This window comes from Pristiophorus japonicus, chromosome 1 (assembly GCF_044704955.1).
Source record: "Pristiophorus japonicus isolate sPriJap1 chromosome 1, sPriJap1.hap1, whole genome shotgun sequence".
Lineage (NCBI taxonomy): Eukaryota > Metazoa > Chordata > Chondrichthyes > Pristiophoridae > Pristiophorus > Pristiophorus japonicus.
The window spans coordinates 441,729,533-441,750,852 of record NC_091977.1 but is presented as its reverse complement, the minus strand read 5'-3'; the positions used below and the strand labels follow the sequence as shown (position 1 = coordinate 441,750,852).

At 43.9% G+C, this 21,320-nt stretch overlaps 1 protein-coding gene across 1 annotated transcript in view; it reads left to right on the top strand.

The window, feature by feature from the left end:
* The window catches only part of colec12 (collectin sub-family member 12), a 416,325-nt gene that overhangs the window by 36,639 nt on the left and 358,366 nt on the right, over positions 1-21,320 (top strand). Inside the window, exon 2 of the mRNA XM_070892992.1 lies at positions 7,277-7,327. Coding sequence (XP_070749093.1) covers positions 7,277-7,327 — 51 coding nt within the window. The remainder of the gene's footprint in view (positions 1-7,276; positions 7,328-21,320) is intronic.

Here is a 21,320-nt window from a genome sequence, read left to right as displayed (position 1 = left end):
CCTGGACCACTCAGGAGTTACAATACCACCCTGAGCAGGTGGCTCAATTCATGGTGGTGTGCTGCATGCTGCACAACTTGGCTATCAGGAGGGGACAAGGAGGTGGACGCTGACCTCGGGCCAGACAATCAAGCTGACGATGAAACTATGCCCCTGTCCCCCTCTAGACTGCAGGAAAGGGCCCGTGGTGGCTACATAGCTGCAAGACTCTCACATCAGCAGCTCATAAATGAATGCTTTGCTTGAAATAATGTTGGTGGCATTTACAAAGCTGCAAGACTGCTGTGTCTGCAGTTCATTAATGAATGGTGTGCATTACCTTGATGACAGTTAAAGTTTAAATTGATTCAAGTGATGTTGAATTATCCCCTTTCATGTTAAGGAATCACCAGTGTGTAACGGTGCAGCTATCTGAGACAATGTGCAACAAGGTTAGACTAAATAAAAAACATTTAATGAGAACATTTGTATAAAATCATAATTATAACTGTAAAAAAAACACCCCACCCCACCCCCACTCCATCCCACAACAAATTTATAACATTTATATCATTCATTAAATTTTTAACATTTTCAGCAAAACTTCATAAACATAGAATACAAATGCAAAAAACAAGGTACCCCCCTCCCCCCTACCCCCAAACCTCCCAGTAAAATAGCAACAACAACATAAAAATACTGTGACCAATACAACTCCTGTGGCCATGGACCTCACTTTCCTTCCCCCCCCCCCCCTCCCCCCGCCGCTTCTCCTCCCCACTCCGACCCCTTCCCCATCTGATTCCAAGCTGCCTGGCCGAAGTGCTCCCCAGGCGCTGCTTCATTGGGGGGATGATGGCAGAACCGTTGGTTGGCCGGATACTGAAGAGTACGGTCCCGAGGAGGGAACGTCCTCCGTGCCAGAAGCAAGACCTTCCTCCTGGCTCACGTGTCGTTGGCAATCGGGGTGCGGCACCTTGGGGTGCAGTGCCGTGCTCCGGGACCACTGGTAGCCTTCTGGCACCAGTGTTCCTGGCTATCACCTCCAGGACCTCCGCCATCCATGGCACATACTCGGTCATGGTGGCGGACATGCTGGCCAGCTGTTGGGATATGCCCCCCATTGTCTGGAGGATCTGCCGATCTACTTCAACACTTCTCCTGGACAAGTGTACCATGTCCCCGCTCAGATCTGCCACTCATGGAGCAGTCCTGCTGCGTCGAACCAACCTCCGCAGGATCCGCGCCATCATGGAGACACTTGGGGTGTCCTGCGGCAAGCACTTGGGCCCGCTACCTCCATGGTGGAGGAGGACAGGGCCGCAGAAGCACGAGATGTCATTGGCGTTGCATAGATGATGGAGCTTGTCGATGCAGGCTCCTCAAAGTCGGCACTGTCATCAGTGGAGAAGGCACCCTGCAGCTCCACGGGCAAGATTCGGGGCTCCTCAGCACCATATTGACGATCCCCCAATGAGGCCGGTGACGGATCTGCAGCTTCTTGGCTCGGTGGTGTTGCATGGGGCCGCTGCTCGGCCCTATTCTTCGAAAGCTTCTTCTGCAAAAGGTAACAACAACACGACATGGCATGAGATCATTGCATGAGATCATTGCCTGATCCAATACATAACGACAGATGTAATGATTATTATGATAATTATCATTATTTACCTAAAGACGTACACCATAAATGCAGGCTTTGAGTAAAACATTCCCGGTATAAGTGCAAGACATCACATCTGATTTTAATCACTCATTACACTTACAATTCAAATTATATAAATATATAAGTAAATATAAATACATGTAATACTTACTCTGCAGATCCGACAAGGTCGTTCCAGCGCTTGCGGCACTGGTTGCCCTCACGCACCTCGTTTGTCGCCAACGAGACCACCTCGGCTATGTCAGCCCAAATCTTCTGGTAAATATTTGGGGTGGGCTTCCCACGCCCACCCCGGGTCAATTGACCCCAGCGTGACTCCACCTCCTGCAGGAGGAAGGCATTTGCCTCGTTGAAGAATCTCCGAGCTTGTTTTTGTCCTCCCACTTCTAGTTCCTCTCCCACCTCACAGCTCTCACCAGCGTCCTCACCCTCCACATCGTGCTGTGTCATCTTCTCCATGCCTTCCATTTTATTTATATTTTTTTCCCCAAAATCTCCGTGCAAAGTTATTTGTGCTCTCAATTCTTTTTACTGCTGCTAAATCTCTTTCCTACCTCCCACAACCACACAACACACCCACATACGCTTTCAGTTCCTCTCTGCTCCTTCTCTCTCTCTCTCTCTCTCCTCTTCTGCGCATGTATTGATGACCCCTGACCTCATGAAACACGGGAAACGACCATTGCTATGGCGTTGCTATGGGCGCTGACATTTTACGGCAGAAGGGCAAAAAATTTACCGCTAACGCCCATTTCACATCACTCGCGGTAAGGCCCATTTTATAAAGTGGAAAGTTGGGGTTTTGAAAATGGGTGATAATCCGGCGATCTCAAAACCCATAATAAATGCCAACGTTGGAAATAATGCCCATTTTTGGGCGATCTGCACAATAATGTAAAGTCTAGCCCATAGTCTTCGAATAAGGGGCTGCCCATTTAAAACTGAGATGAGGGGAAATTTCTTCTCTCAGAGGGTTGTAAATCTATGGAATTTTCTGCCAAGAAAGCTGTGGAGGCTGGGTCATTGAATATATTTAAGGTGGAGATAAACAGATTTTTGAGCGATAAGGGAGTAAAGGGTTATGGGGAGCGGGCAGGGAAGTGGAGCTGAGTCCATGATCAGATCAGCCACGATCTTATTGAATGGCAGAGCAGTCTCGAGGGGCCAAATGGCCTACTCTTGCTCCTATTTCTTATGTTCTCATGTTCTTATGTTCTCATCTTTCCTACAACTTCATGCTTGAATCTCTCCAATCAGGTTTCTGCCTCTGCAGCAGCGCTGAAACAATCGGAATCAAAGTCACAAATGACATCCTCTGAGAGTGATCGTGGTACGAATTCCAACCTCATCCTTCTTGATCTCTCTGCAGCCATTGACATGGATGGCCACACCATCGTCCTCCAATAACTCTCCTCCGTTACCCTACTCAGTGGGACTAGTTTTGCCACAGAGAAAATAGGTGCAGGAGTAGGCCATTCGGCCCTTCGAGCCTGCACCATCATTCAATAAGATTATGGTTGATCATCACCTCAGTACCCCTTTCCTATTTTCTCTCCATACCCCTTGATCCCTTTAAACGTAAAGGCCATATCTAACTCCCTCTTGAATAGACATAGACATAGACATAGAAAATAGGTGCAGGAGTAGGCCATTCAGCCCTTCTAGCCTGCACCGCCATTCAATGAGTTCATGGCTGAACATGCAACTTCAGTACCCCATTCCTGCTTTCTCGCCATACCCCTTGATCCCCCTAGTAGTAAGGACTTCATCTAACTCCCTTTTGAATATATTTAGTGAATTGGCCTCAACTACTTTCTGTGGTAGAGAATTCCACAGGTTCACCACTCTCTGGGTGAAGAAGTTTCTCCTCATCTCGGTCCTAAATGGCTTACCCCTTATCCTTAGACTGTGACCCCTGGTTCTGGACTTCCCCAACATTGGGAACATTCTTCCTGCATCTAACCTGTCTAAACCCGTCAGAATTTTAAACGTTTCTATGAGGTCCTCTCTCATTCTTCTGAACTCCAGTGAATACAAGCCCAGTTGATCCAGTCTTTCTTGATATGTCAGTCCCACCATCCCGGTAATCAGTCTGGTGAATCTTCGCTGCACTCCCTCAATAGCAAGAATGTCCTTCCTCAAGTTAGGCCCAACGATATATCCAACGAACTGGCATCAACAACTCTCTGCAGTAGATAATTCCACAGGTTAATCCCCCAAGGATCGATCCCCTACTAAAGCAACATGGGGCTAGACATTCAGCACATATTCACCCATTTAGCGCCTATATAAGCGCCGAGATGCTGTTTATCGCCATATTTGATAATAAGTGGAAACTAGTGCCTGATTATCACTCATTTATCGCTGGCACAACTTTTGGCATACAGGAATGAGCTGAATCACCCAGCCTATTTTTAAAAATAAAATCTGACGTCATCACTCGCACAAGGCCCAGAATACTGGTTATAATAGAAACTAGTGCCCAAATATCGCCCAGATTATCGCCAAGCGCTAATTTCGGCATTTCGCCCATATTGCGCCCAAATGATTGTTTGCCCAAAAAGACGCTCAAGAAAAGCTGCACTCACCTGACCTAAACCCTTCAATATGGATGCCATTTTGTAACTCGGAGGAAGTTTAATAAAAGGCTGCTTGAAGTGGATGGGAGCATTGAAGTAATTCTTGCATGATTTTAAGGGCGTTTTAGAATCTTGCCAATCATCTAATCACATTGTAGTCAATTTTGAGTTTATATTGTATTTGTTAAGGACAATTTAAGAATATTTGAAGAAAGATTAGGGCATTTATAGTGATGGGGCGTGTAATTTCTCAACCAGTATTGATGTCTACTCACATGCTGTAGAATAGAGATGGGAGAAGGTTCATTGAAGAGCGTTCCCAATCAAAGAGGTGGCAGACTGCTGAGGAGGAGGAGATGTTACACCCAACAGATTTACAGGGATAAATGATCATACCTGGATTTGTCCGATAACACGCGTGTTAGAAGGCTGCGCTTCCGAAAGGAGGTCATCAGTGAGATATGCCAGCTAATTCAGGGAGATCTGCAGCCTACCAGCACCATCAGGACCGCACTGCCCGTTGAGGTTAAGGTTACTGTGGCACTTTCCTTCTATGCATCGTGCTCCTTTAAGGCTTCAGCTGCCAACATTTGCTGCATCTCTCAGCATGCCAACAGGTGACTAAAGCCCTTTATGCACGCAAGATGGACTTTATAAACATCCCTATGATCAGGAAGGCTCAGAGTGAGAGGGCTTTGAGGTTCTCGAGAATAGAAAATTTCCCCAAGGTGTGGGGAGCAATAGACTGTACGCATATCGCCCTGCAAGCACCTTTACAGGATGCAGAGGTATTTTGGAACTGAAAGGGATTCCACTCCCTGAATGTTCAGCCCGTTGTCGACCACAAGCAAATAATCATGGCAGTAAATGCAAATTTTCCAGGGAGCATCCATGATGCGCACATCTTGCGTGAGAGCACTATCTCTGACCTGTTTAAGAGTCAGCCACAAGGTCACGGTTCGATGCTGGGGGATAAAGGTGGTCTTGCCAGTTGGCTCATGACCCCCTTGCATAAGTCCCAGACAGAAACCAAGAAGTGCTACAATGAAAGTCATATAGCCACACGCAATATCGTCGAAAAGACAATTGGAGCAGATGCCTGGACTACTCAGGAGACAACCTACAATACCACCCTGAGCAGGTCGCTGAGTTCATTGGTTCATTGTGGTGTGCTGCATGTTACATAATCTAGCTATCAGGAGAGGACAATAATTGCCAGATAGGACTGCTGGTCCACCTCAGAAGAGAGGGGAGGGTGGAAGAGGAGGACAAGAAGGAGGAGGAGGACAAGGACCTCGGGTAGGACAATCAGCCTGGCGATGAACCCATGCCCCCACCACCCTCCCCCCACCTACACCACTGGATAAATCCCATGGTAGTAATGCAGCTGCAAGACTGTTACTTCAGCAGCTCATAAGTGAATGCTTTGCGTGAAATTACGTTAGTGACAGTTACAGTTGTGTTACGTTTCATCCTTGCCTGCCCTGGCCTGGCCTGGCCATTGTTTGCAATCCTTGTATTGATGTTTACCCTTACGTTATTAGAACACACTGCATAATAATTGTAAAGTTCAATAAAAATATTTAGTAATTTAACAATTGATGTAAAAAAATGTATAAACAAACTATAACACCCATCTTCCCCCCACCCCCAGCAGTCAACAAAATTTTTCACCCAATAATAAACTTTAAATAAAGATAACACTACAAAAACATCCTCCCACCATCCCCAACATTCAGCAAATTTTTAATAACAGTAAGAACAGGGAACAATTTTCAATCAAAGCGTTTAAATAATAATACTGTCGATTCAGTTTAAGGCATCTCAGCAAGATTATGAATGCACATTTGCATGGAATGGTTCCTGGAACACCTGCCCTCCCAGGATTAGAGTCCTGGGCCCTGCCCTCCCAGGATGAGATTCCTGGGGGTGCAGGTTCAGAACCCAATCCAAATCTTAACAGGGATGCTACCCAAGATTACCCAGCTTAATTACAATCCAGCAGATTTACATTTTAATTAACGAGTCAGTGCATCATTAGAATTATAAATTGAATAATTTAATACTTATTCTTGCAGATGCCACCAGACTGTTCCAGCGCTTACGGCACTGGTTTGCCTCTCTCACTTTGTCGGCTGCCGAAGTTACCACTTCGGCGATGTCCGCCCATATTCGCTGGTATATCCGGGGTCGGAGGTTTCCCACGCCCACCCCAGGTTAATTGGCCCCACCGAGTCTCCACCTCATGGACCAGAGCTTCGTTGGCTTCATCAGAAAAGGCTTTCACCCTCCTTCTCCCTGCAACCTTCGCAACACTCTCCCGACTCCTCGTGTTCCATCTCCATTTCCTCGACACAACCTTACTTCTCTTTCTCCCTCCCTGATGACCCCTGACCTCCCAAATCACGGGAAAAGTTATTTGCCTGAAAAAAAAACGCACATGTGCAGAAGGGCCATTGCTATGGACGCTGGCCTTGCACGACTGAATACATCACTATCGCCAATTTCACATCACTAAGGCTATTCTGCTTTTACTATTCAATTAAAAAGGTGAAGCTAGCGGTTTTTAAAATGGGCGATATTCCAGTAATCCTGAAAAATAAAACAACCACTAAAGCCGGAAATATTGTCCATTTTTGGGCAATAGCGATAATAATGGAAAATATAGCCCCTGGGCTTTCAGTGTTGAAAACAGCGATTTAAAAGTGATCTCATAGCATTTATAACATAATAAACAGTATAGAAAAGGCAAAAATGGATACTACTTCAAATTAAGTCATAACAATGGGGGAATAACAAGAAGAATGGAGCTTATATATATGTAACATATATTGCAAGTGAAAAGTCAAAATCCATTAATTTAAGATGTAAGTGGGATATTGGTGTGAATCACAACATTGCCTAATAAAGAATGCACAGAACTTGAAGCAGTTGAATATTCCCTTTAATAGTTTCATGTGAAGTGCAGTAGTCCGGTCTTTGATTTTTCTGTCTGTATTTGTTAATAACATGCTCCGTTTTGTTGTATTGATTGAACTATTTGTTCTTGCAGACGACTACAGTGAAGAAGAGGAGGTGCATTCCATGGGGTACAAGAGGTTTGGTGAGTACCAACAAGATTTGCAAAACTAATCACAGATAGATTTGTTAAATAAATAAATAAAGGCTCCAAAGTATGTAGAGAAAAAGCATTTAATTTGGCATTAACAGAACCAATTTTTTGAGGTGAGGATATATAATAAAGGACTCTCTACTGGAATACGTCTAATGCATTTTCCTGAGCATTACATCAGGTGCATCTGGAGAAGAGGGGATAGGGCTAATTGTAATTTAAGGAACATCACAGGACAACACCTTTAAGACTGTTTCTGGGAACGGAGTCTCTGAATGTTCTTCAAATCAAGTTTAAAAAAGGTTTGTATTAACAAAATTAGAATGATGAACCCTTACTGTCTAAATATATTTCAGAATTAAATATACCTCACATAAGTGGACAGTTCTTGAAGTTAACTTTTACTATTCAATTATCTCTCTGGAAACATGTTCTGTTAGAGAGGCATTGATTTTCTGGAAAAGTATCTTGCCACATGTTTATACATAAGGGACAGTATAATAAGATTGATGCAATGTACTATTGTGTCTACTGCTGAAAACTGTTTATTTTTCAATATTTCTAATAAAATCGATGGTAATAATATAACAATCACACTGAAAAAGTTAATACAGAGGCTGATATTAAGTTTGATGTAGTGGAGATTTAGGATCAGCCTGGTCTTCGCTATTCCAGGTGTGTGAGTTCACCTAAAATACCTTACCATTGGAAGTCTTATATATCTATTGTACATTGGCCCAGAATTTGCGGTCAGTGGCAAAGCGACGGCAATTGCTGTTTACCTCAAAGAAAGCTGCCCACAAAGATCTCATGATCTCCGTGGTGAAAACTTTAGCTTTGTCGACCTTAATTTGATTGTAGCACTGTCAAAAGAGGAACCCCAGCATACATTAGCAGTGATGTCATCAAGCTGTCTAAGCACCCAATCGCATTGAAGAATTCATTCAGACAGCAAACCGGGAAATAAAAAGCACTGATTATCATTCACAAAATTTTAGAGAGCAAAATAAAGTTTGAGGTTAAGGTAGAAGCTGAAATATCATAAACAAACTTTAAAAAACTAGTTTTTATTATTTTTAAAATCTAGTAATTTTTATCATAATGGAGAAATTTGACTTTCCACAAATATAAAATTAGTTTTTCAAAGCCAGACAGGTGTTTAGCGGTCAAAAAGCTGTTAAAACCTCAGTTACACACATTTCAACAAGGCTTAACTTTTTATGGGGTGTTTAACAGTGATTTTAGAATGGTAAATGGGACCTGTTCGTCAGTTCAAGTGATTTCACTGATTGCCGACTATGGGGAGTTCGATAGCACAGCCTGTGGTGGAGCAGGGAATGACTGACTGCACTGTCTGGATCCTCGTGTTTATCTGCGCATGCGCTAATCGTGAAGTTATGGTCAGTTTCAGAGGGGTAATGATGGCGAACGCTGACAGTTTTATCATCATTACCAGCACAAAATCCGGACCATTATGCCATAGGTTAGGATTGGTAAACAAAGCTACGTGGTAAATTCTCATTTTTAACATTCCTGGCATTGACCTTTTAGTTAACTTAAAATGAATGGATAAGAAAATCAGAGGTGTCCTCAAATTCATGATATGTGCTGGGAGTGTTGAACATAACATTTACTAATTAATACCTGCTAAATGAACAATCTGTTTGCTACAACATTTTATTCACTTAACTGGTGAATCCACATGTCAGGAGTTCACAGTGAAATACTAATAATTTTAAGTTGCAGTTTTCTTGGGTGGTTTTAGTTGTGTATTTTTGGAAGATTGCAAGCATGCAACAATAAATGGTAAAATTTAAATGTTTCTGGGAAGAAATACTGATCAAGAAGGTCTTTGGTATGCTCAGACAATGCCTCACTACTTTTGCAGTTGCCTCGTATCTCTGAAAAGGTGGTCAAATATTAATGGTATACTACATGATGCACAACGTAGCCATTAATAGATAGATTACCGAGGATCAGCAGACACCAGGGCCAAAGGAGGACAAAGAACAGTAACAACATCTGCCTATTGAAAAATAAGGATAACTAGTAGCATGAGAACAGCAGCAACTGATCTCTGATCTGCTGCACTGCTTTTGTCTGGTGATGTTGTTTCATCTGCTTGGCTGATGTTGCCCTGCACCTTACCAGTAACACATTCACAAGACCATTTTGCTGATATACCTTGGTGTTTACAGACAATGTGATGTTATAATTAGTGGCAACATTTATTTACTGTAATGTAAAAGGCCTAAATTTTTCTGTGACTTTAACAGATCACATGTACAGAACTCTGATGTGAGAAAAGGTGTATTTATGTGTAAAGATGAAAATTGATGCCACGAAGTAAAAGGGTGAAGTGTTTTATATAAGAACATATGGCCAGAGCAGGAGTAGGCTACTCAGCCCCTCGAGCCTGCTCCGCCATTTTATAAGATCATGGCTGATCTGATCTTGGGCTCAGTTCCATTTCACTGGCTGGCTGTGTGAGCTGTGAGGAGGATGCTAAGAGGCTGCAGGGTGACTTGGACAGGTTAGGTGAGTGGGCAAATGCATGGCAGATGTAGTACAATGTGGATAAATGTGAGGTTATCCATTTTGGGGGCAAAAACACTAAGGCAGAATATTATCTGAATGGCGGCAGATTAGGAAAAGGGGAGGTGCAACGAGACCTGGGTGTCATGGTTCATCAGTCACTGAAAGTGGAAATGCAGATACAGCAGCGGTGAAGAAGGAAAATGGTATGTTGGCCTTCATAGCTAGGGGATTTGAATATAGGAGCAGAAAGGTCTTACTGCAGTTGTACAGGGCCTTAGTGAGGCCTCACCTGGAATATTGTGTACAGTTTTGGTCTCCTAATCTGAGGAAGGACATTCTTGCTATTGAGGGAATGCAGCGAAGGTTCACCAAACTGATTCCAGGAATGGCTGGACTGTCATATGAAGAGAGACTGGGTCAACTGGGCCTTTATTCACTGGAGTTTGGAAGGATGAGAGGGGATCTCTTGGAACGTATAAGATTCTGATGGGACTGGACAGGTTAGATGCGGGAAGAATGTTCCCGATGTTGGGGAAGTCCAGAACCAGGGGACATAGTCTTAGGATAAGGGGTAGGGCATTTAGGACTAACCTATAGAATTCCCTGCCGCAGAGAGTTGTTGATGCCAGTTCATTGGATATATTCAAGTTAGATATGGCCCTTGCGGCTAAGGGGATCAAGGGGTGTGGAGAGAAAGCAGGAAAGGGGTACTGAGGGAATGATCAGCCATGATCTTATTGAATGGCGGTGCAGGCTCGCAGGGCCGAATGGCCTACTCCTGCACCTATTTTCTATGTTTCTATGTTTCACTGCATTTCCCTGCCCATTTTGTGGTGGTGGCATTCTCCTTGAACTGCTACAATCCTCGTAGTAATAGTGTCGGTAGGGAATTCCAGGATTTTTACCCAGTGACGATAAAGGAACAGTGGTATATGTCCAAGTCAGGATGGTGTGTGATTTTGAGAGGTACTTGCATATAATGATGTTCCCATTAAGTTGTTACTCTTGGCCTTCCTGGCTTCAGACGTCATGGAACTGCAAGGTGTTGTTGAAGTAAGCTTGGTGAGTTGCTGTAGTGCATCCAGTAGATAGTGTGAAATGCAGCCACAGTGCACCAATGACAGATATTGAGTCCAGTGACAGGGCACCAATCAAATTAATCACTTTGTCCTATACAGTGCCGTGGTTCATGCGTGTTGCTGCAGCTGCACCCACCCAGGCAAAAAGCATTATTATGTTGGAGTATGTGTATAAGTTGCTAAAATCCTTCCAGTAAATTGGTCTGCAGGCTTGTTTCTAATTAAAGCCAGTTTTCACTAATTCTGCATTTTGTCACCTAAGATTCCCTCAGCTGCAGTGTGAGCAGCAATCTGAGATGACACACTATGTTTATGGTCACATTGACTGAGGTTGCTGCAGCATGTCCCACTGCATTTGACACTTGCTAGATTTCACTTGCTGGAAGACTGGAGAAGTCTTCCTCAATTGTCATTTTAGTTATTATGCTTCAGATATTATACACAGACTGATTCAGAGTGCCTGGACCTTGGTGTACACAGGTCCCCTTTGAACCAAATTAGGTGGACTCTCCAAGCACATGGTTCAGCATCCTCTGCTTAAAGTGGTCAACTGAGAGACTTACCAGTATACATGCTTGTAGAGGGTTTAGAGATGTTGGACTTCCATTCAGCATCTTCAAGTCTCTCTAAAGACTCCTCCTTTGCTTCACGGATTCTTTGCTTAAGAATTCATAGCAACACAATGCTATTAAAAACTAGTTGGTTTCAACACTACAAATTACCAGTTCATCCATCAGGCTCACCTGCCTCATCGTGGATCCCCTGAATCCAACTAGCTGGGGTTTTATTGAGTCTTGTGAACATCACGTGACTGGCTAAGCCACTCCCAATTCAACAGCTCTACAAACCTATGAGCATACTCATGGGTGCATACATTACACCGGTGACATTGCCTCTTCAATAATTCCCAATTCTTATGTTCTTATGTTCTTATAATACTGCTGCCTTCGAAAAGTGTACTCCATCATACTTTCCAATCCCATGGTGATTCTGTGCTGCCAATCTGTACAGAAGAGAAACATTCTTCCTGCTGCTCTTCCTCTTCCACGTATGGCATCAGTGACTGCACTTGTGGATTCTCCATCTGTGAGGAAAGCCTATGGAACAATGGAGAGCATGATAATATTGCTATGCAGTAATTCTAGTCATTGCAATACAAATGCCTTCTTTATTGGCTGGATGCAGTGATACTTGCTTCAGATGTAGTATTCTAAGCACATGGTATGTATGCTGGCATGCTAAAAAATTTCCGAGGATGTGGACTGCCCACCTAAAGTTAACCAACTTAATAAAACGATCTTTCAGCCAATAAGCTTTGCTAGATGGACTTCCCAGGATAGCAAGGTCTTTTCTCAGAACTGTCCTTTTCTTGATTTTTCTTTTTACAAATATGAATTTGCAATAATGGATAGCTTGTGTTTTCCATGCATGTGGAGGTCTACATAAGTTGGAAGCAATTTGCATATTAATTTCAATGGTTATGACATTTTGCTGGCAGCAGGACACTTACTTGAGAAGCAGCTTGCCATTGATGGCAATACAATGCCTATTTGACCTTTCATTTATGTATTACTGTTGTTTTACTTTTGTACTTTTGCACAAATTGTTCAACATCTTACTGACCTCATCTGTAATCCAGGCCAGTAAAGGACACAACTTTCATCCTGTCATGCTGACATCTGATCTTGTTGGTGTTAGCACCCACTCAATCACCACCCATAGATTGGTTTAATTGGCAGCGAACTACTAAGTAGCTGTTTGGTGTTTAAGTAAATTTTAGTAAGTTAATTAATTTAAGGGTTAAGTCATGGCAGGAGAGCTCGGACCCATGTCATGCTCCTCCTGTGCTATGTGGGAAGTCAGGGATGCTTCCAGTGTCCCTGACTACTATGTGTGCGGAAAGTGTGTCCAGCTGCAGCTCCTGACAGACCGCATGACGGCACTGGAGCTGTGGATGGACTCACTCTGGAGCATGCGCGATGCTGAGAATGCTGTGGATAGCACATTTAGTGAGTTGGTCACACCGCAGGTAAGGGTTAGGACAGCTAGTGAATGGGTGGCCAAGAGACAAGGCAAGAGCAGGAAGGTAGTGCAGGAGTCCCCTGCGGTCATCTCCCTCCAAAACAGATATACCATTTTGGATACTGTTGGGGGAGATGACTTACCAGGGGAAGGCACCAGCAGCCAGGTTCATGGCACCGTGGGTGGCTCTGCTGCACAGAAGGGTGGGAAAAAGAGTGGGAGAGCTATAGTGATAGGGGACTCTATTGTAAGGGGAATAGATAGGAGTTTCTGTGGCCGCAACCGAGACTCCAGGATGGTATGTTGCCTCACTGGTGCAAGGGTCAAGGATGTCTCGGAGCGGCTGCAGAGCATTCTGGAGAGGGAGGGTGAACAGCCAGTTGTCGTGGTACATGTAGGTACCAACGATATAGGTAAGAAGCAGGAAGAGGTCCTTCAAGCTGAAATTAGGGAGCTAGGAGTTAAATTAAAAAGTAGGACCTCAAAGGTAGTAATCTCTGGATTGCTATCAGTGCCACGTGCTAATCAGAGTAGAGGGAGCAGGATAGTTAGAATAAATACGTGGCTTGAGCAGTGGTGCAAGAGGGAGGGATTCAAATTCCTGGGACTTTGGAACAAGTTCTGGGGGAAGTGGGACCTGTACAAAAGAGACGGTCTGCACTTGGGCAGGACTGGAACTGATGTCCTCGGGGTAACATCTGCTAATGCAGTTCGGGAGTGTTTAAACTAATATGGCAGGGGGATGGGAACCTATGCAGCGAGATAGGGCGAAGTAATATGGAGTCACAAACAGATGGTAGAAAGGTAAAAAGCAATAGTGGAAGGCCGAGTAAACAAAGGCAAGAAACAAAAAGGGCCACATTACATTATAATTCTAAAAGGACAAAGGGTGTTAAAAAAACAAGCCTGAAGGCTCTGTGTCTTAATGCAAGGAGTATCCGTAATAAAGTGGATGAATTAACTGTGCAAATAGATGTTAACAGATATGATGTGATTGGGATTACAGAGACGTGGCTCCAGGATAATCAGGGCTGGGAACTCAACATCCATGGGTATTCAACATTCAGGAAGGATAGAATAAAAGGAAAAGGAGGTGGGGTAGCATTGCTGGTTAAAGAGGAGATTAATGCAATAGTTAGGAAGGACATTAGCTTAGATGATGTGGAATCTATATGGGTAGAGCTGCAGAACACCAAAGGGCAAAAAATGTTAGTGGGAGTTGTGTACAGACCTCCAAACAGTAGTAGTGATGTTGGGGAGGGCATAAAACAGGAAATTGGGGATGCATGCAATAAAGCAGCAGTTATCATGGGTGACTTTAATATGCATATAGATTGGGCTAACCAAACTGGAAGCAATACAGTGGAGGAGGATTTCCTGGAGTGCATAAGGGATGGTTTTCTAGACCAATATGTCAAGGAACCAACTAGTGGGGAGGCCATCTGAGACTGGGTGTTGTGTAATGAGAGAGGATTAATTAGCAATCTCATTGTGCGAGGCCCCTTGGGGAAGAGTGACCATAATATGGTGGAATTCTACATTAGGATCGAGAATGAAACAGCTAATTCAGAGACCATGGTCCAGAACTTAAAGAAGGGTAACTTTGAAGGTATGAGGCGTGAATTGGCTAGGATAGATTGGCAAATGATACTTAAGGCGTTGACGGTGGATGGGCAATGGCAGACATTTAGAGACCGCATGGATGAACTACAACAATTGTACATCCCTGTCTCGCGTAAAAATAAAAAAGGGAAGGTGGCTCAACCGTGGCTATCAAGGGAAATCAGGGATAGTATTGAAGCCAAGGAAGTGGCATACAAATTGGCCAGAAATAGCAGCGAACCCGGGGACTGGGAGAAATTTAGAACTCAGCAGAGGAGGACAAAGGGTTTCATTAGGGCAGGGAAAATAGAGTACGAGAAGAAGCTTGCAGGGAACATTAAGACGGACTGCAAAAGCTTCTATAGATATGTAAAGAGAAAACGGTTAGTAAAGACAAATGTAGGTCCCCTGCAGTCAGAATCAGGGGAAGTCATAACAGGGAACAAAGAAATGGCAGACCAATTGAACAAGTACTTTGGTTCGGTATTCACGAAGGAGGACACGAACAACCTTCCGGATATAAAATGGGTCAGAGGGTCTAGTAAGAAGGAGGAACTGAGGGAAATCCTTATTAGTCGGGAAATTGTGTTGGGGAAATTGATGGGATTGAAGGCCGATAAATCCCCAGGGCCTGATGGACTGCATCCCAGAGTAGGTAAGGAGGTGGCCTTGGAAATAGCGGATGCATTGACAGTCATTTTCCAACATTCCATTGACTCTGGATCAGTTCCTATGGAGTGGAGGGTAGCCAATGTAACCCCACTTTTTAAAAAAGGAGGGAGAGAGAAAACAGGGAATTATAGACCGGTCAGCCTGACATCAGTAATGGGTAAAATGATGGAATCAATTATTAAGGATGTCATAGCAGCGCATTTGGAAAGAGGTGACATGATAGGTCCAAGTCAGCATGGATTTGTGAAAGGGAAATCATGCTTGACAAATCTTCTGGAATTTTTTGAGGATGTTTCCAATAGAGTGGACAAGGGGGAACCAGTTGATGTGGTGTATTTGGACTTTCAGAAGGCTTTCGACAAGGTCCCACACAAGAGATTAATGTGCAAAGTTAAAGCACATGGGATTGTGGGTAGTGTGCTGACGTGGATTGAGAACTGGTTGGCAGACAGGAAGCAAAGAGTAGGAGTAAATGGGTACTTTTCAGAATGGCAGGCAGTGACTAGTGGGGTACCGCAAGGTTCTGTGCTGGGGCCCCAGCTGTTTACATTGTACATTAATGATTTAGACGAGGGGATTAAATGTAGTATCTCCAAATTTGCGGATGACACTAAGTTGGGTGGCAGTGTGAGCTGCGAGGAGGATGCTATGAGGCTGCAGAGTGACTTGGATAGGTTAGGTGAGTGGGAAAATGCATGGCAGATGAAGTATAATGTGGATAAATGTGAGGTTATCCACTTTGGTGGTAAAAACAGAGAGACAGACTATTATCTGAATGGTGACAGATTAGGAAAAGGGGAGTGCAACGAGACCTGGGTGTCATGGTACATCAGTCATTGAAGGTTGGCATGCAGGTACAGCAGGCGGTTAAGAAAGCAAATGGCATGTTGGCCTTCATAGCGAGGGGATTTGAGTACAGGGGCAGGGAGGTGTTACTACAGTTGTACAGGGCCTTGGTGCGGCCACACCTGGAGTATTGTGTACAGTTTTGGTCTCCTAACTTGAGGAAGGACATTCTTGCTATTGAGGGAGTGCAGCGAAGGTTCACCAGACTGATTCCCGGGATGACGGGACTGACATATCAAGAAAGACTGGATCAACTGGGCTTGTATTCACTGGAGTTCAGAAGACTGAGAGGGGATCTCATAGAAACGTTTAAAATTCTGATGGGTTTCGACAGGTTAGATGCAGGAAGAATGTTCCCAATGTTGGAGAATTCCAGAACCAGGGGTCACAGTCTAAGGATAAGGGGTAAGCCATTTAGGACCGAGATGAGGAGAAACTTCTTCACCCAGAGAGTGGTGAACCTGTGGAATTCTCTACAGTTGTTGAGGCCAATTCACTAAATATATTTAAAAAGGAGTTAGATGTAGTCTTTACTACTAGGGGGATCAAGGGGTATGACGAGAAAGCAGGAATGGGGTACTGAAATTGCATGTTCAACCATGAACTCATTGAATGGTGGTGCAGGCTCGAAGGGCCGAATGGCCTACTCCTGCACCTATTTTCTATGTTTCTATGTTTCTATGTTTCATCTGTCAAGAACATGGCTGGGAGTTTGCTCGAAGGTTCTCGTGCTCCACCACTGCAACTTGACCCAAAGTTTGGCTGAAACCTGAGGGGGTTCTGTCGCACTTCTGGTGAAGTTACTGTGGTGGAGTCAGAGGAATTCCAAAGAAATATCTATAGTTTTGAACAGAGACTAGCCGATGAAGAGCTTTTCTTGTGTGCAGTTGAAACTTATTTGTCCAGAATAACGATGTCTGCAGCCAGCTTAACATTGTCAGGTGTTACATAAACCAATTCAGAAGTGTGAAACTGGTAATATCAGAGCTAAATTGCAATTAAACAGATTTTTGGCATTCATACTAATGCTAGCATGGGCAAAACGATTGTGGAAAACACATGGATTTCACATTCACAGAGAAGTTAGCATTAAAAAACTCAAAACCCAAAAGAACATTAACTTTCTGAGAGTATAAAACATCTTAGATATTATGAGATGGAAGTTGATAATGGAGATTGCTAAAAAATGTTATCAATTGTTAACTAATCCTCTTGTGTGTTTTACTATATCTGTATTTCTTTCAGTATGCATTGTGGTTACAGCAGAAAATAGTGAAACATGCAACTATTGACAAGGTTCTCAAATTTCCATTTATTTTTATTGAAGCTCCTTAGCTGTAAGTTTCTGCTGAAAATGCAATCCTGGAAAACCATCAGAATGAAAAAATAATCCAGATTGTTTCTAGAAAATTTAGGATTGTAACAAGCGACGTGAATGTTTACTTTAGATCATTGAGACTTCACTGGCATTGCCTGCAAATGAAACTGAGATCCAAGGTGATTATAAAATGTGGATTCAGACATTGAGACTTCTTCTCTGGCTATACTTAACACTAAAGGGGTAATTTCTGAATTTTGTACACCCAACACTTTGCCACACCCACTGAGAGTGTATATCAGAAATTTGGCCTTGTGTTGCACATGATTGTATGACCATTGATGGCTGGAAATTCATGCACGGCACCCGTGTACCCTCAATTTTCTTTGAGGGTGTGCTGCCCCTTTAAACTTCCGCGCATGCACGTTTTTTCCATTGAGAAACTGGCATGCAGCCTCCACGGGAGCTTCATACAGTTGCGCAGCCGTGCAGCTAAATGAGAACATTGTGCAGCACATGTCTGAATTTTTGATTTACATTCCCCACCAGAAGCACAAAGTCGGAAAACAATCCTTTAAATTGTTTCTTTGAAAAATTGAAGCAATGCTTGTTTTTCTTCACTGGAAATACAATTAATCTTCAGCTGGTGAGTAATTTGCAGTTTGATTCCAAAATACAAAACTAATAGTTAAATTGTGGTGGGAGGTTGGTTCTGATTGGAATAATAATACAAAAAACCATTCTGCGTAGTCATAATAATTCACATAGTGAAGAAAACTGGAATGAGGCTGCTGTATTCATAGGTTTAGTTCAAAACCATCAACATCTGCAGTTGGCAATCTGAAAGTCCCTGGGAACCATGTAGACTCCAAAGTGTGCTGATCTGTTTCCTGCTTTTGTTATTATTGCTTAGCTGTAACTTTATATCCCATGGGTTTCAGTGAATGATATTGCTCCCAATTCTCTGAACAGCACTGTCAGCATGCCAAAGACGGTTTGTTGGGTTTCCTGTGCTTGGGGTTAATATTCATATTGTATAAAGGAATACAGAAATAAAATTCATTTAAAAGCATTAAAACTATTATTTAACTGGGGCAGAGATTACATCATATAGAAGGCCTTTCTAGGTAATACTTGATCCATGTGATCTCCTGGACTCGTTTTGATCGACTGAGGGGATCGGAGAGGAATTTTCCAAGGTTTTGTTTCCCCTTATTGATCCAGGGTTTTTTCTCTGCTTTTTGCCTCTCCCAGGAGAATACATAGCTGTGATGGTGGATGGAGGGAGGAGGAGTAAGGGATGTGTTTTGTCATTACTGGAACGGTAGCATAGTGGTTATGTTACTGGACTAGTAATCCAAAGGCCTGGACTAATAATCTGGAGACAGTGACTTCAAGTCTCATCACGGCAGCTGGGGAATTTAAATCCAGTTAATTAAATAAGTCTGGCATAAAAGTATCAGTAATGGTGACCATAAAATTTGGATTTTCGTAAAAACCCATCTGGTTCACTACTGTCCTTTAAGGAAGGAAATCTGCAGTTTTTACCTGGTCTGGCCTAAATGTGACACCAGACCCACAGCAACGTGGTTGACTCGTAACTGCCCTCTGAAATGGCCTAGGAAGCCACTCAGTTGTAACAAACCGCTACAAGAAACAATAATAAAAATAAAGCTGGATGGACCAGCCAGCATTGACCTCGGTTTCGGACATGACAATGGCACACCCAGCCCAGTCGACCCTGCAAAGTCCTCCACACTACATCTGGGGGCTGGTGCCAAAATTGAGAGAGCTGTCCCACAGACGAGTCTGACATAGTCATAATAACAGAATCATACCTTTCAGCCAATGTCCCAGACTCCTCCATCACCATTCCTGGGTATGTCCTGTCCCACTGGCAGGACAAGCCCACCAGAGGTGGCAGTACAGTGGCATAAAGTCGGGAGTGAGTGGCCTTGGGAGTCCAGACCCCATGAAGGCTTGTGGCTTCAGGTCAAGCATGGGCAAGGAAACCTCCTGCTGATTACCACCTACCGCCTTCCCTCAGCTGATGAATCAGTACTCCTCCATGTTGAACACCACTTGGAACAAGCAACGGCACAGAATGTACTCTGGGTGGGCGACTTCTATTTCCATCACCAAGAGTGGCTCAGTAGCACCATTACTGACCGAGCTGACCGAGTTCTAAAGGACATAGCTGTTAGACTGGGCCTGCAGCAGGTGGTGAGAGTACCAACACGAGCGAAAAACCTACTTGGCTTCATCCTCACCAATCTACCTGTTGCAGATGCATCTGTCCATGAAAGCATGTAGCAGTGACTACCACACAGTCCTTGTGGAGACAAAGTGCTGTGTGGCCATACCACTGTGCTAAATGAAATAGATTCAGAACAGATCTAGCAGCTCAAAACTGGGCATCCGTGAGATGCTGTCGGCCATCAGCAGCAACAGCAGAATTGTATTCCACCACAATCTGCAACCTCATGGCCCAGCATATCCCTCACTCTACCATTAACATCAAGCCAGGCGACCAACCCTGGTTCAATGAGAAGTTTAGAAGAGCATGCCAGGAGCAATACCAGGCGTACCTAAATATGAGGTGCCAACCTTGGGAAGCTGCAACTCAGGACTACATGCATGCTAAATAACAGAAGAAGCATGCTATAGACAGAGCTAAGTGATGCCACAACCAACGGATCAGATCAAAGCTCTGCAGTCCTGGCACATCCAGTCGTGAATGGTGGTGGACCATTAATCAACTGACAGGAGGAAGAGGCTCCATGAACATCCCCATTCTCAATGATGGAGGAGCCCAGCATGGAGTGTAAAAGTCAAGACTAAACATTTGCAACCATCTTCAGCCAGAAGTGCTGAATGGATGATCCATCTCGGACTCCTTCTGAGGTCCCCACCATCACAGAAGCCAGTCTTCAACCAATTCAATTCACTCCATGTGATATCAAGAAACGGCTGAGCGCACTGGACACCTCAAAGGCTATGGACCCCGACAATGTCCCGGCTGTCGTGCTGAAGACTTGTGCTCCAGAACTAGCCGAGCCTCTAGCCAAGCTGTTCCAGTACAGCATGACACTGGCATCTACCGGACAATGTGGAGAACTGCCCAGGTATATCCTGTCCATAAAAAGCAAGATAAATCCAATCCAGCCGATTACCGCCCCGTCAGTCTACTCTCAATCATCAGCAAAGTGATCGAAGTTGTTGTTGACAGTGCTATCAAGCGATACTTAATCACTAATAACCTGCTCACCAATACTCAGTTTGGGTTCTGCCAGGAGCACTCAGCTCCTGACCTCATTACTGCCTTGGTCCAAACATGAACAAAAGAGCTGAAGAGGTGAGGTGAGAGTGACTCCCCTTGAAATCAAGGCAGCATTTGACCAAGTGTGGCATCAAGGAGCCCTAGTAAAATTTAAGTGAATGGGAATCAGGGGGGAAACTCTCATCTGGCTGGAATCATACCTAGCACAAAGGAAGATGGTTGTGGTTGTTGGAGGCCAATCATTTCAGCCCCAGGACATCACAGCAGGATTTCCTCAGGGCAGTGTCTTAGGCCCAACCATCTTCAGCAGATTCATCAATGAACTTCCCTCCATCAGAAGTGAGGAGTTTTGTTGATAATTGCACAGTGTTCAGTTCCATTCGGAACTCCTCAGATAATGAAGCACTATGGAGATTTGCAGATGTGACTTTGCATCCTCGCACTGTGGTGTAACAGGTTGCAGCTCCAGTGTGCTGCATCACTGCATTGCGTTTTGTAGGCAATCAAGATAAACTGATCCAGTTAGATGGCCAATGAGTGCAATTTCCTGTGGCGTATCATATCCTCGCAACCTAATTTAATGGTCAAAACTTTAATGTTACCCTTCATAAAAGGATCATATGTCAT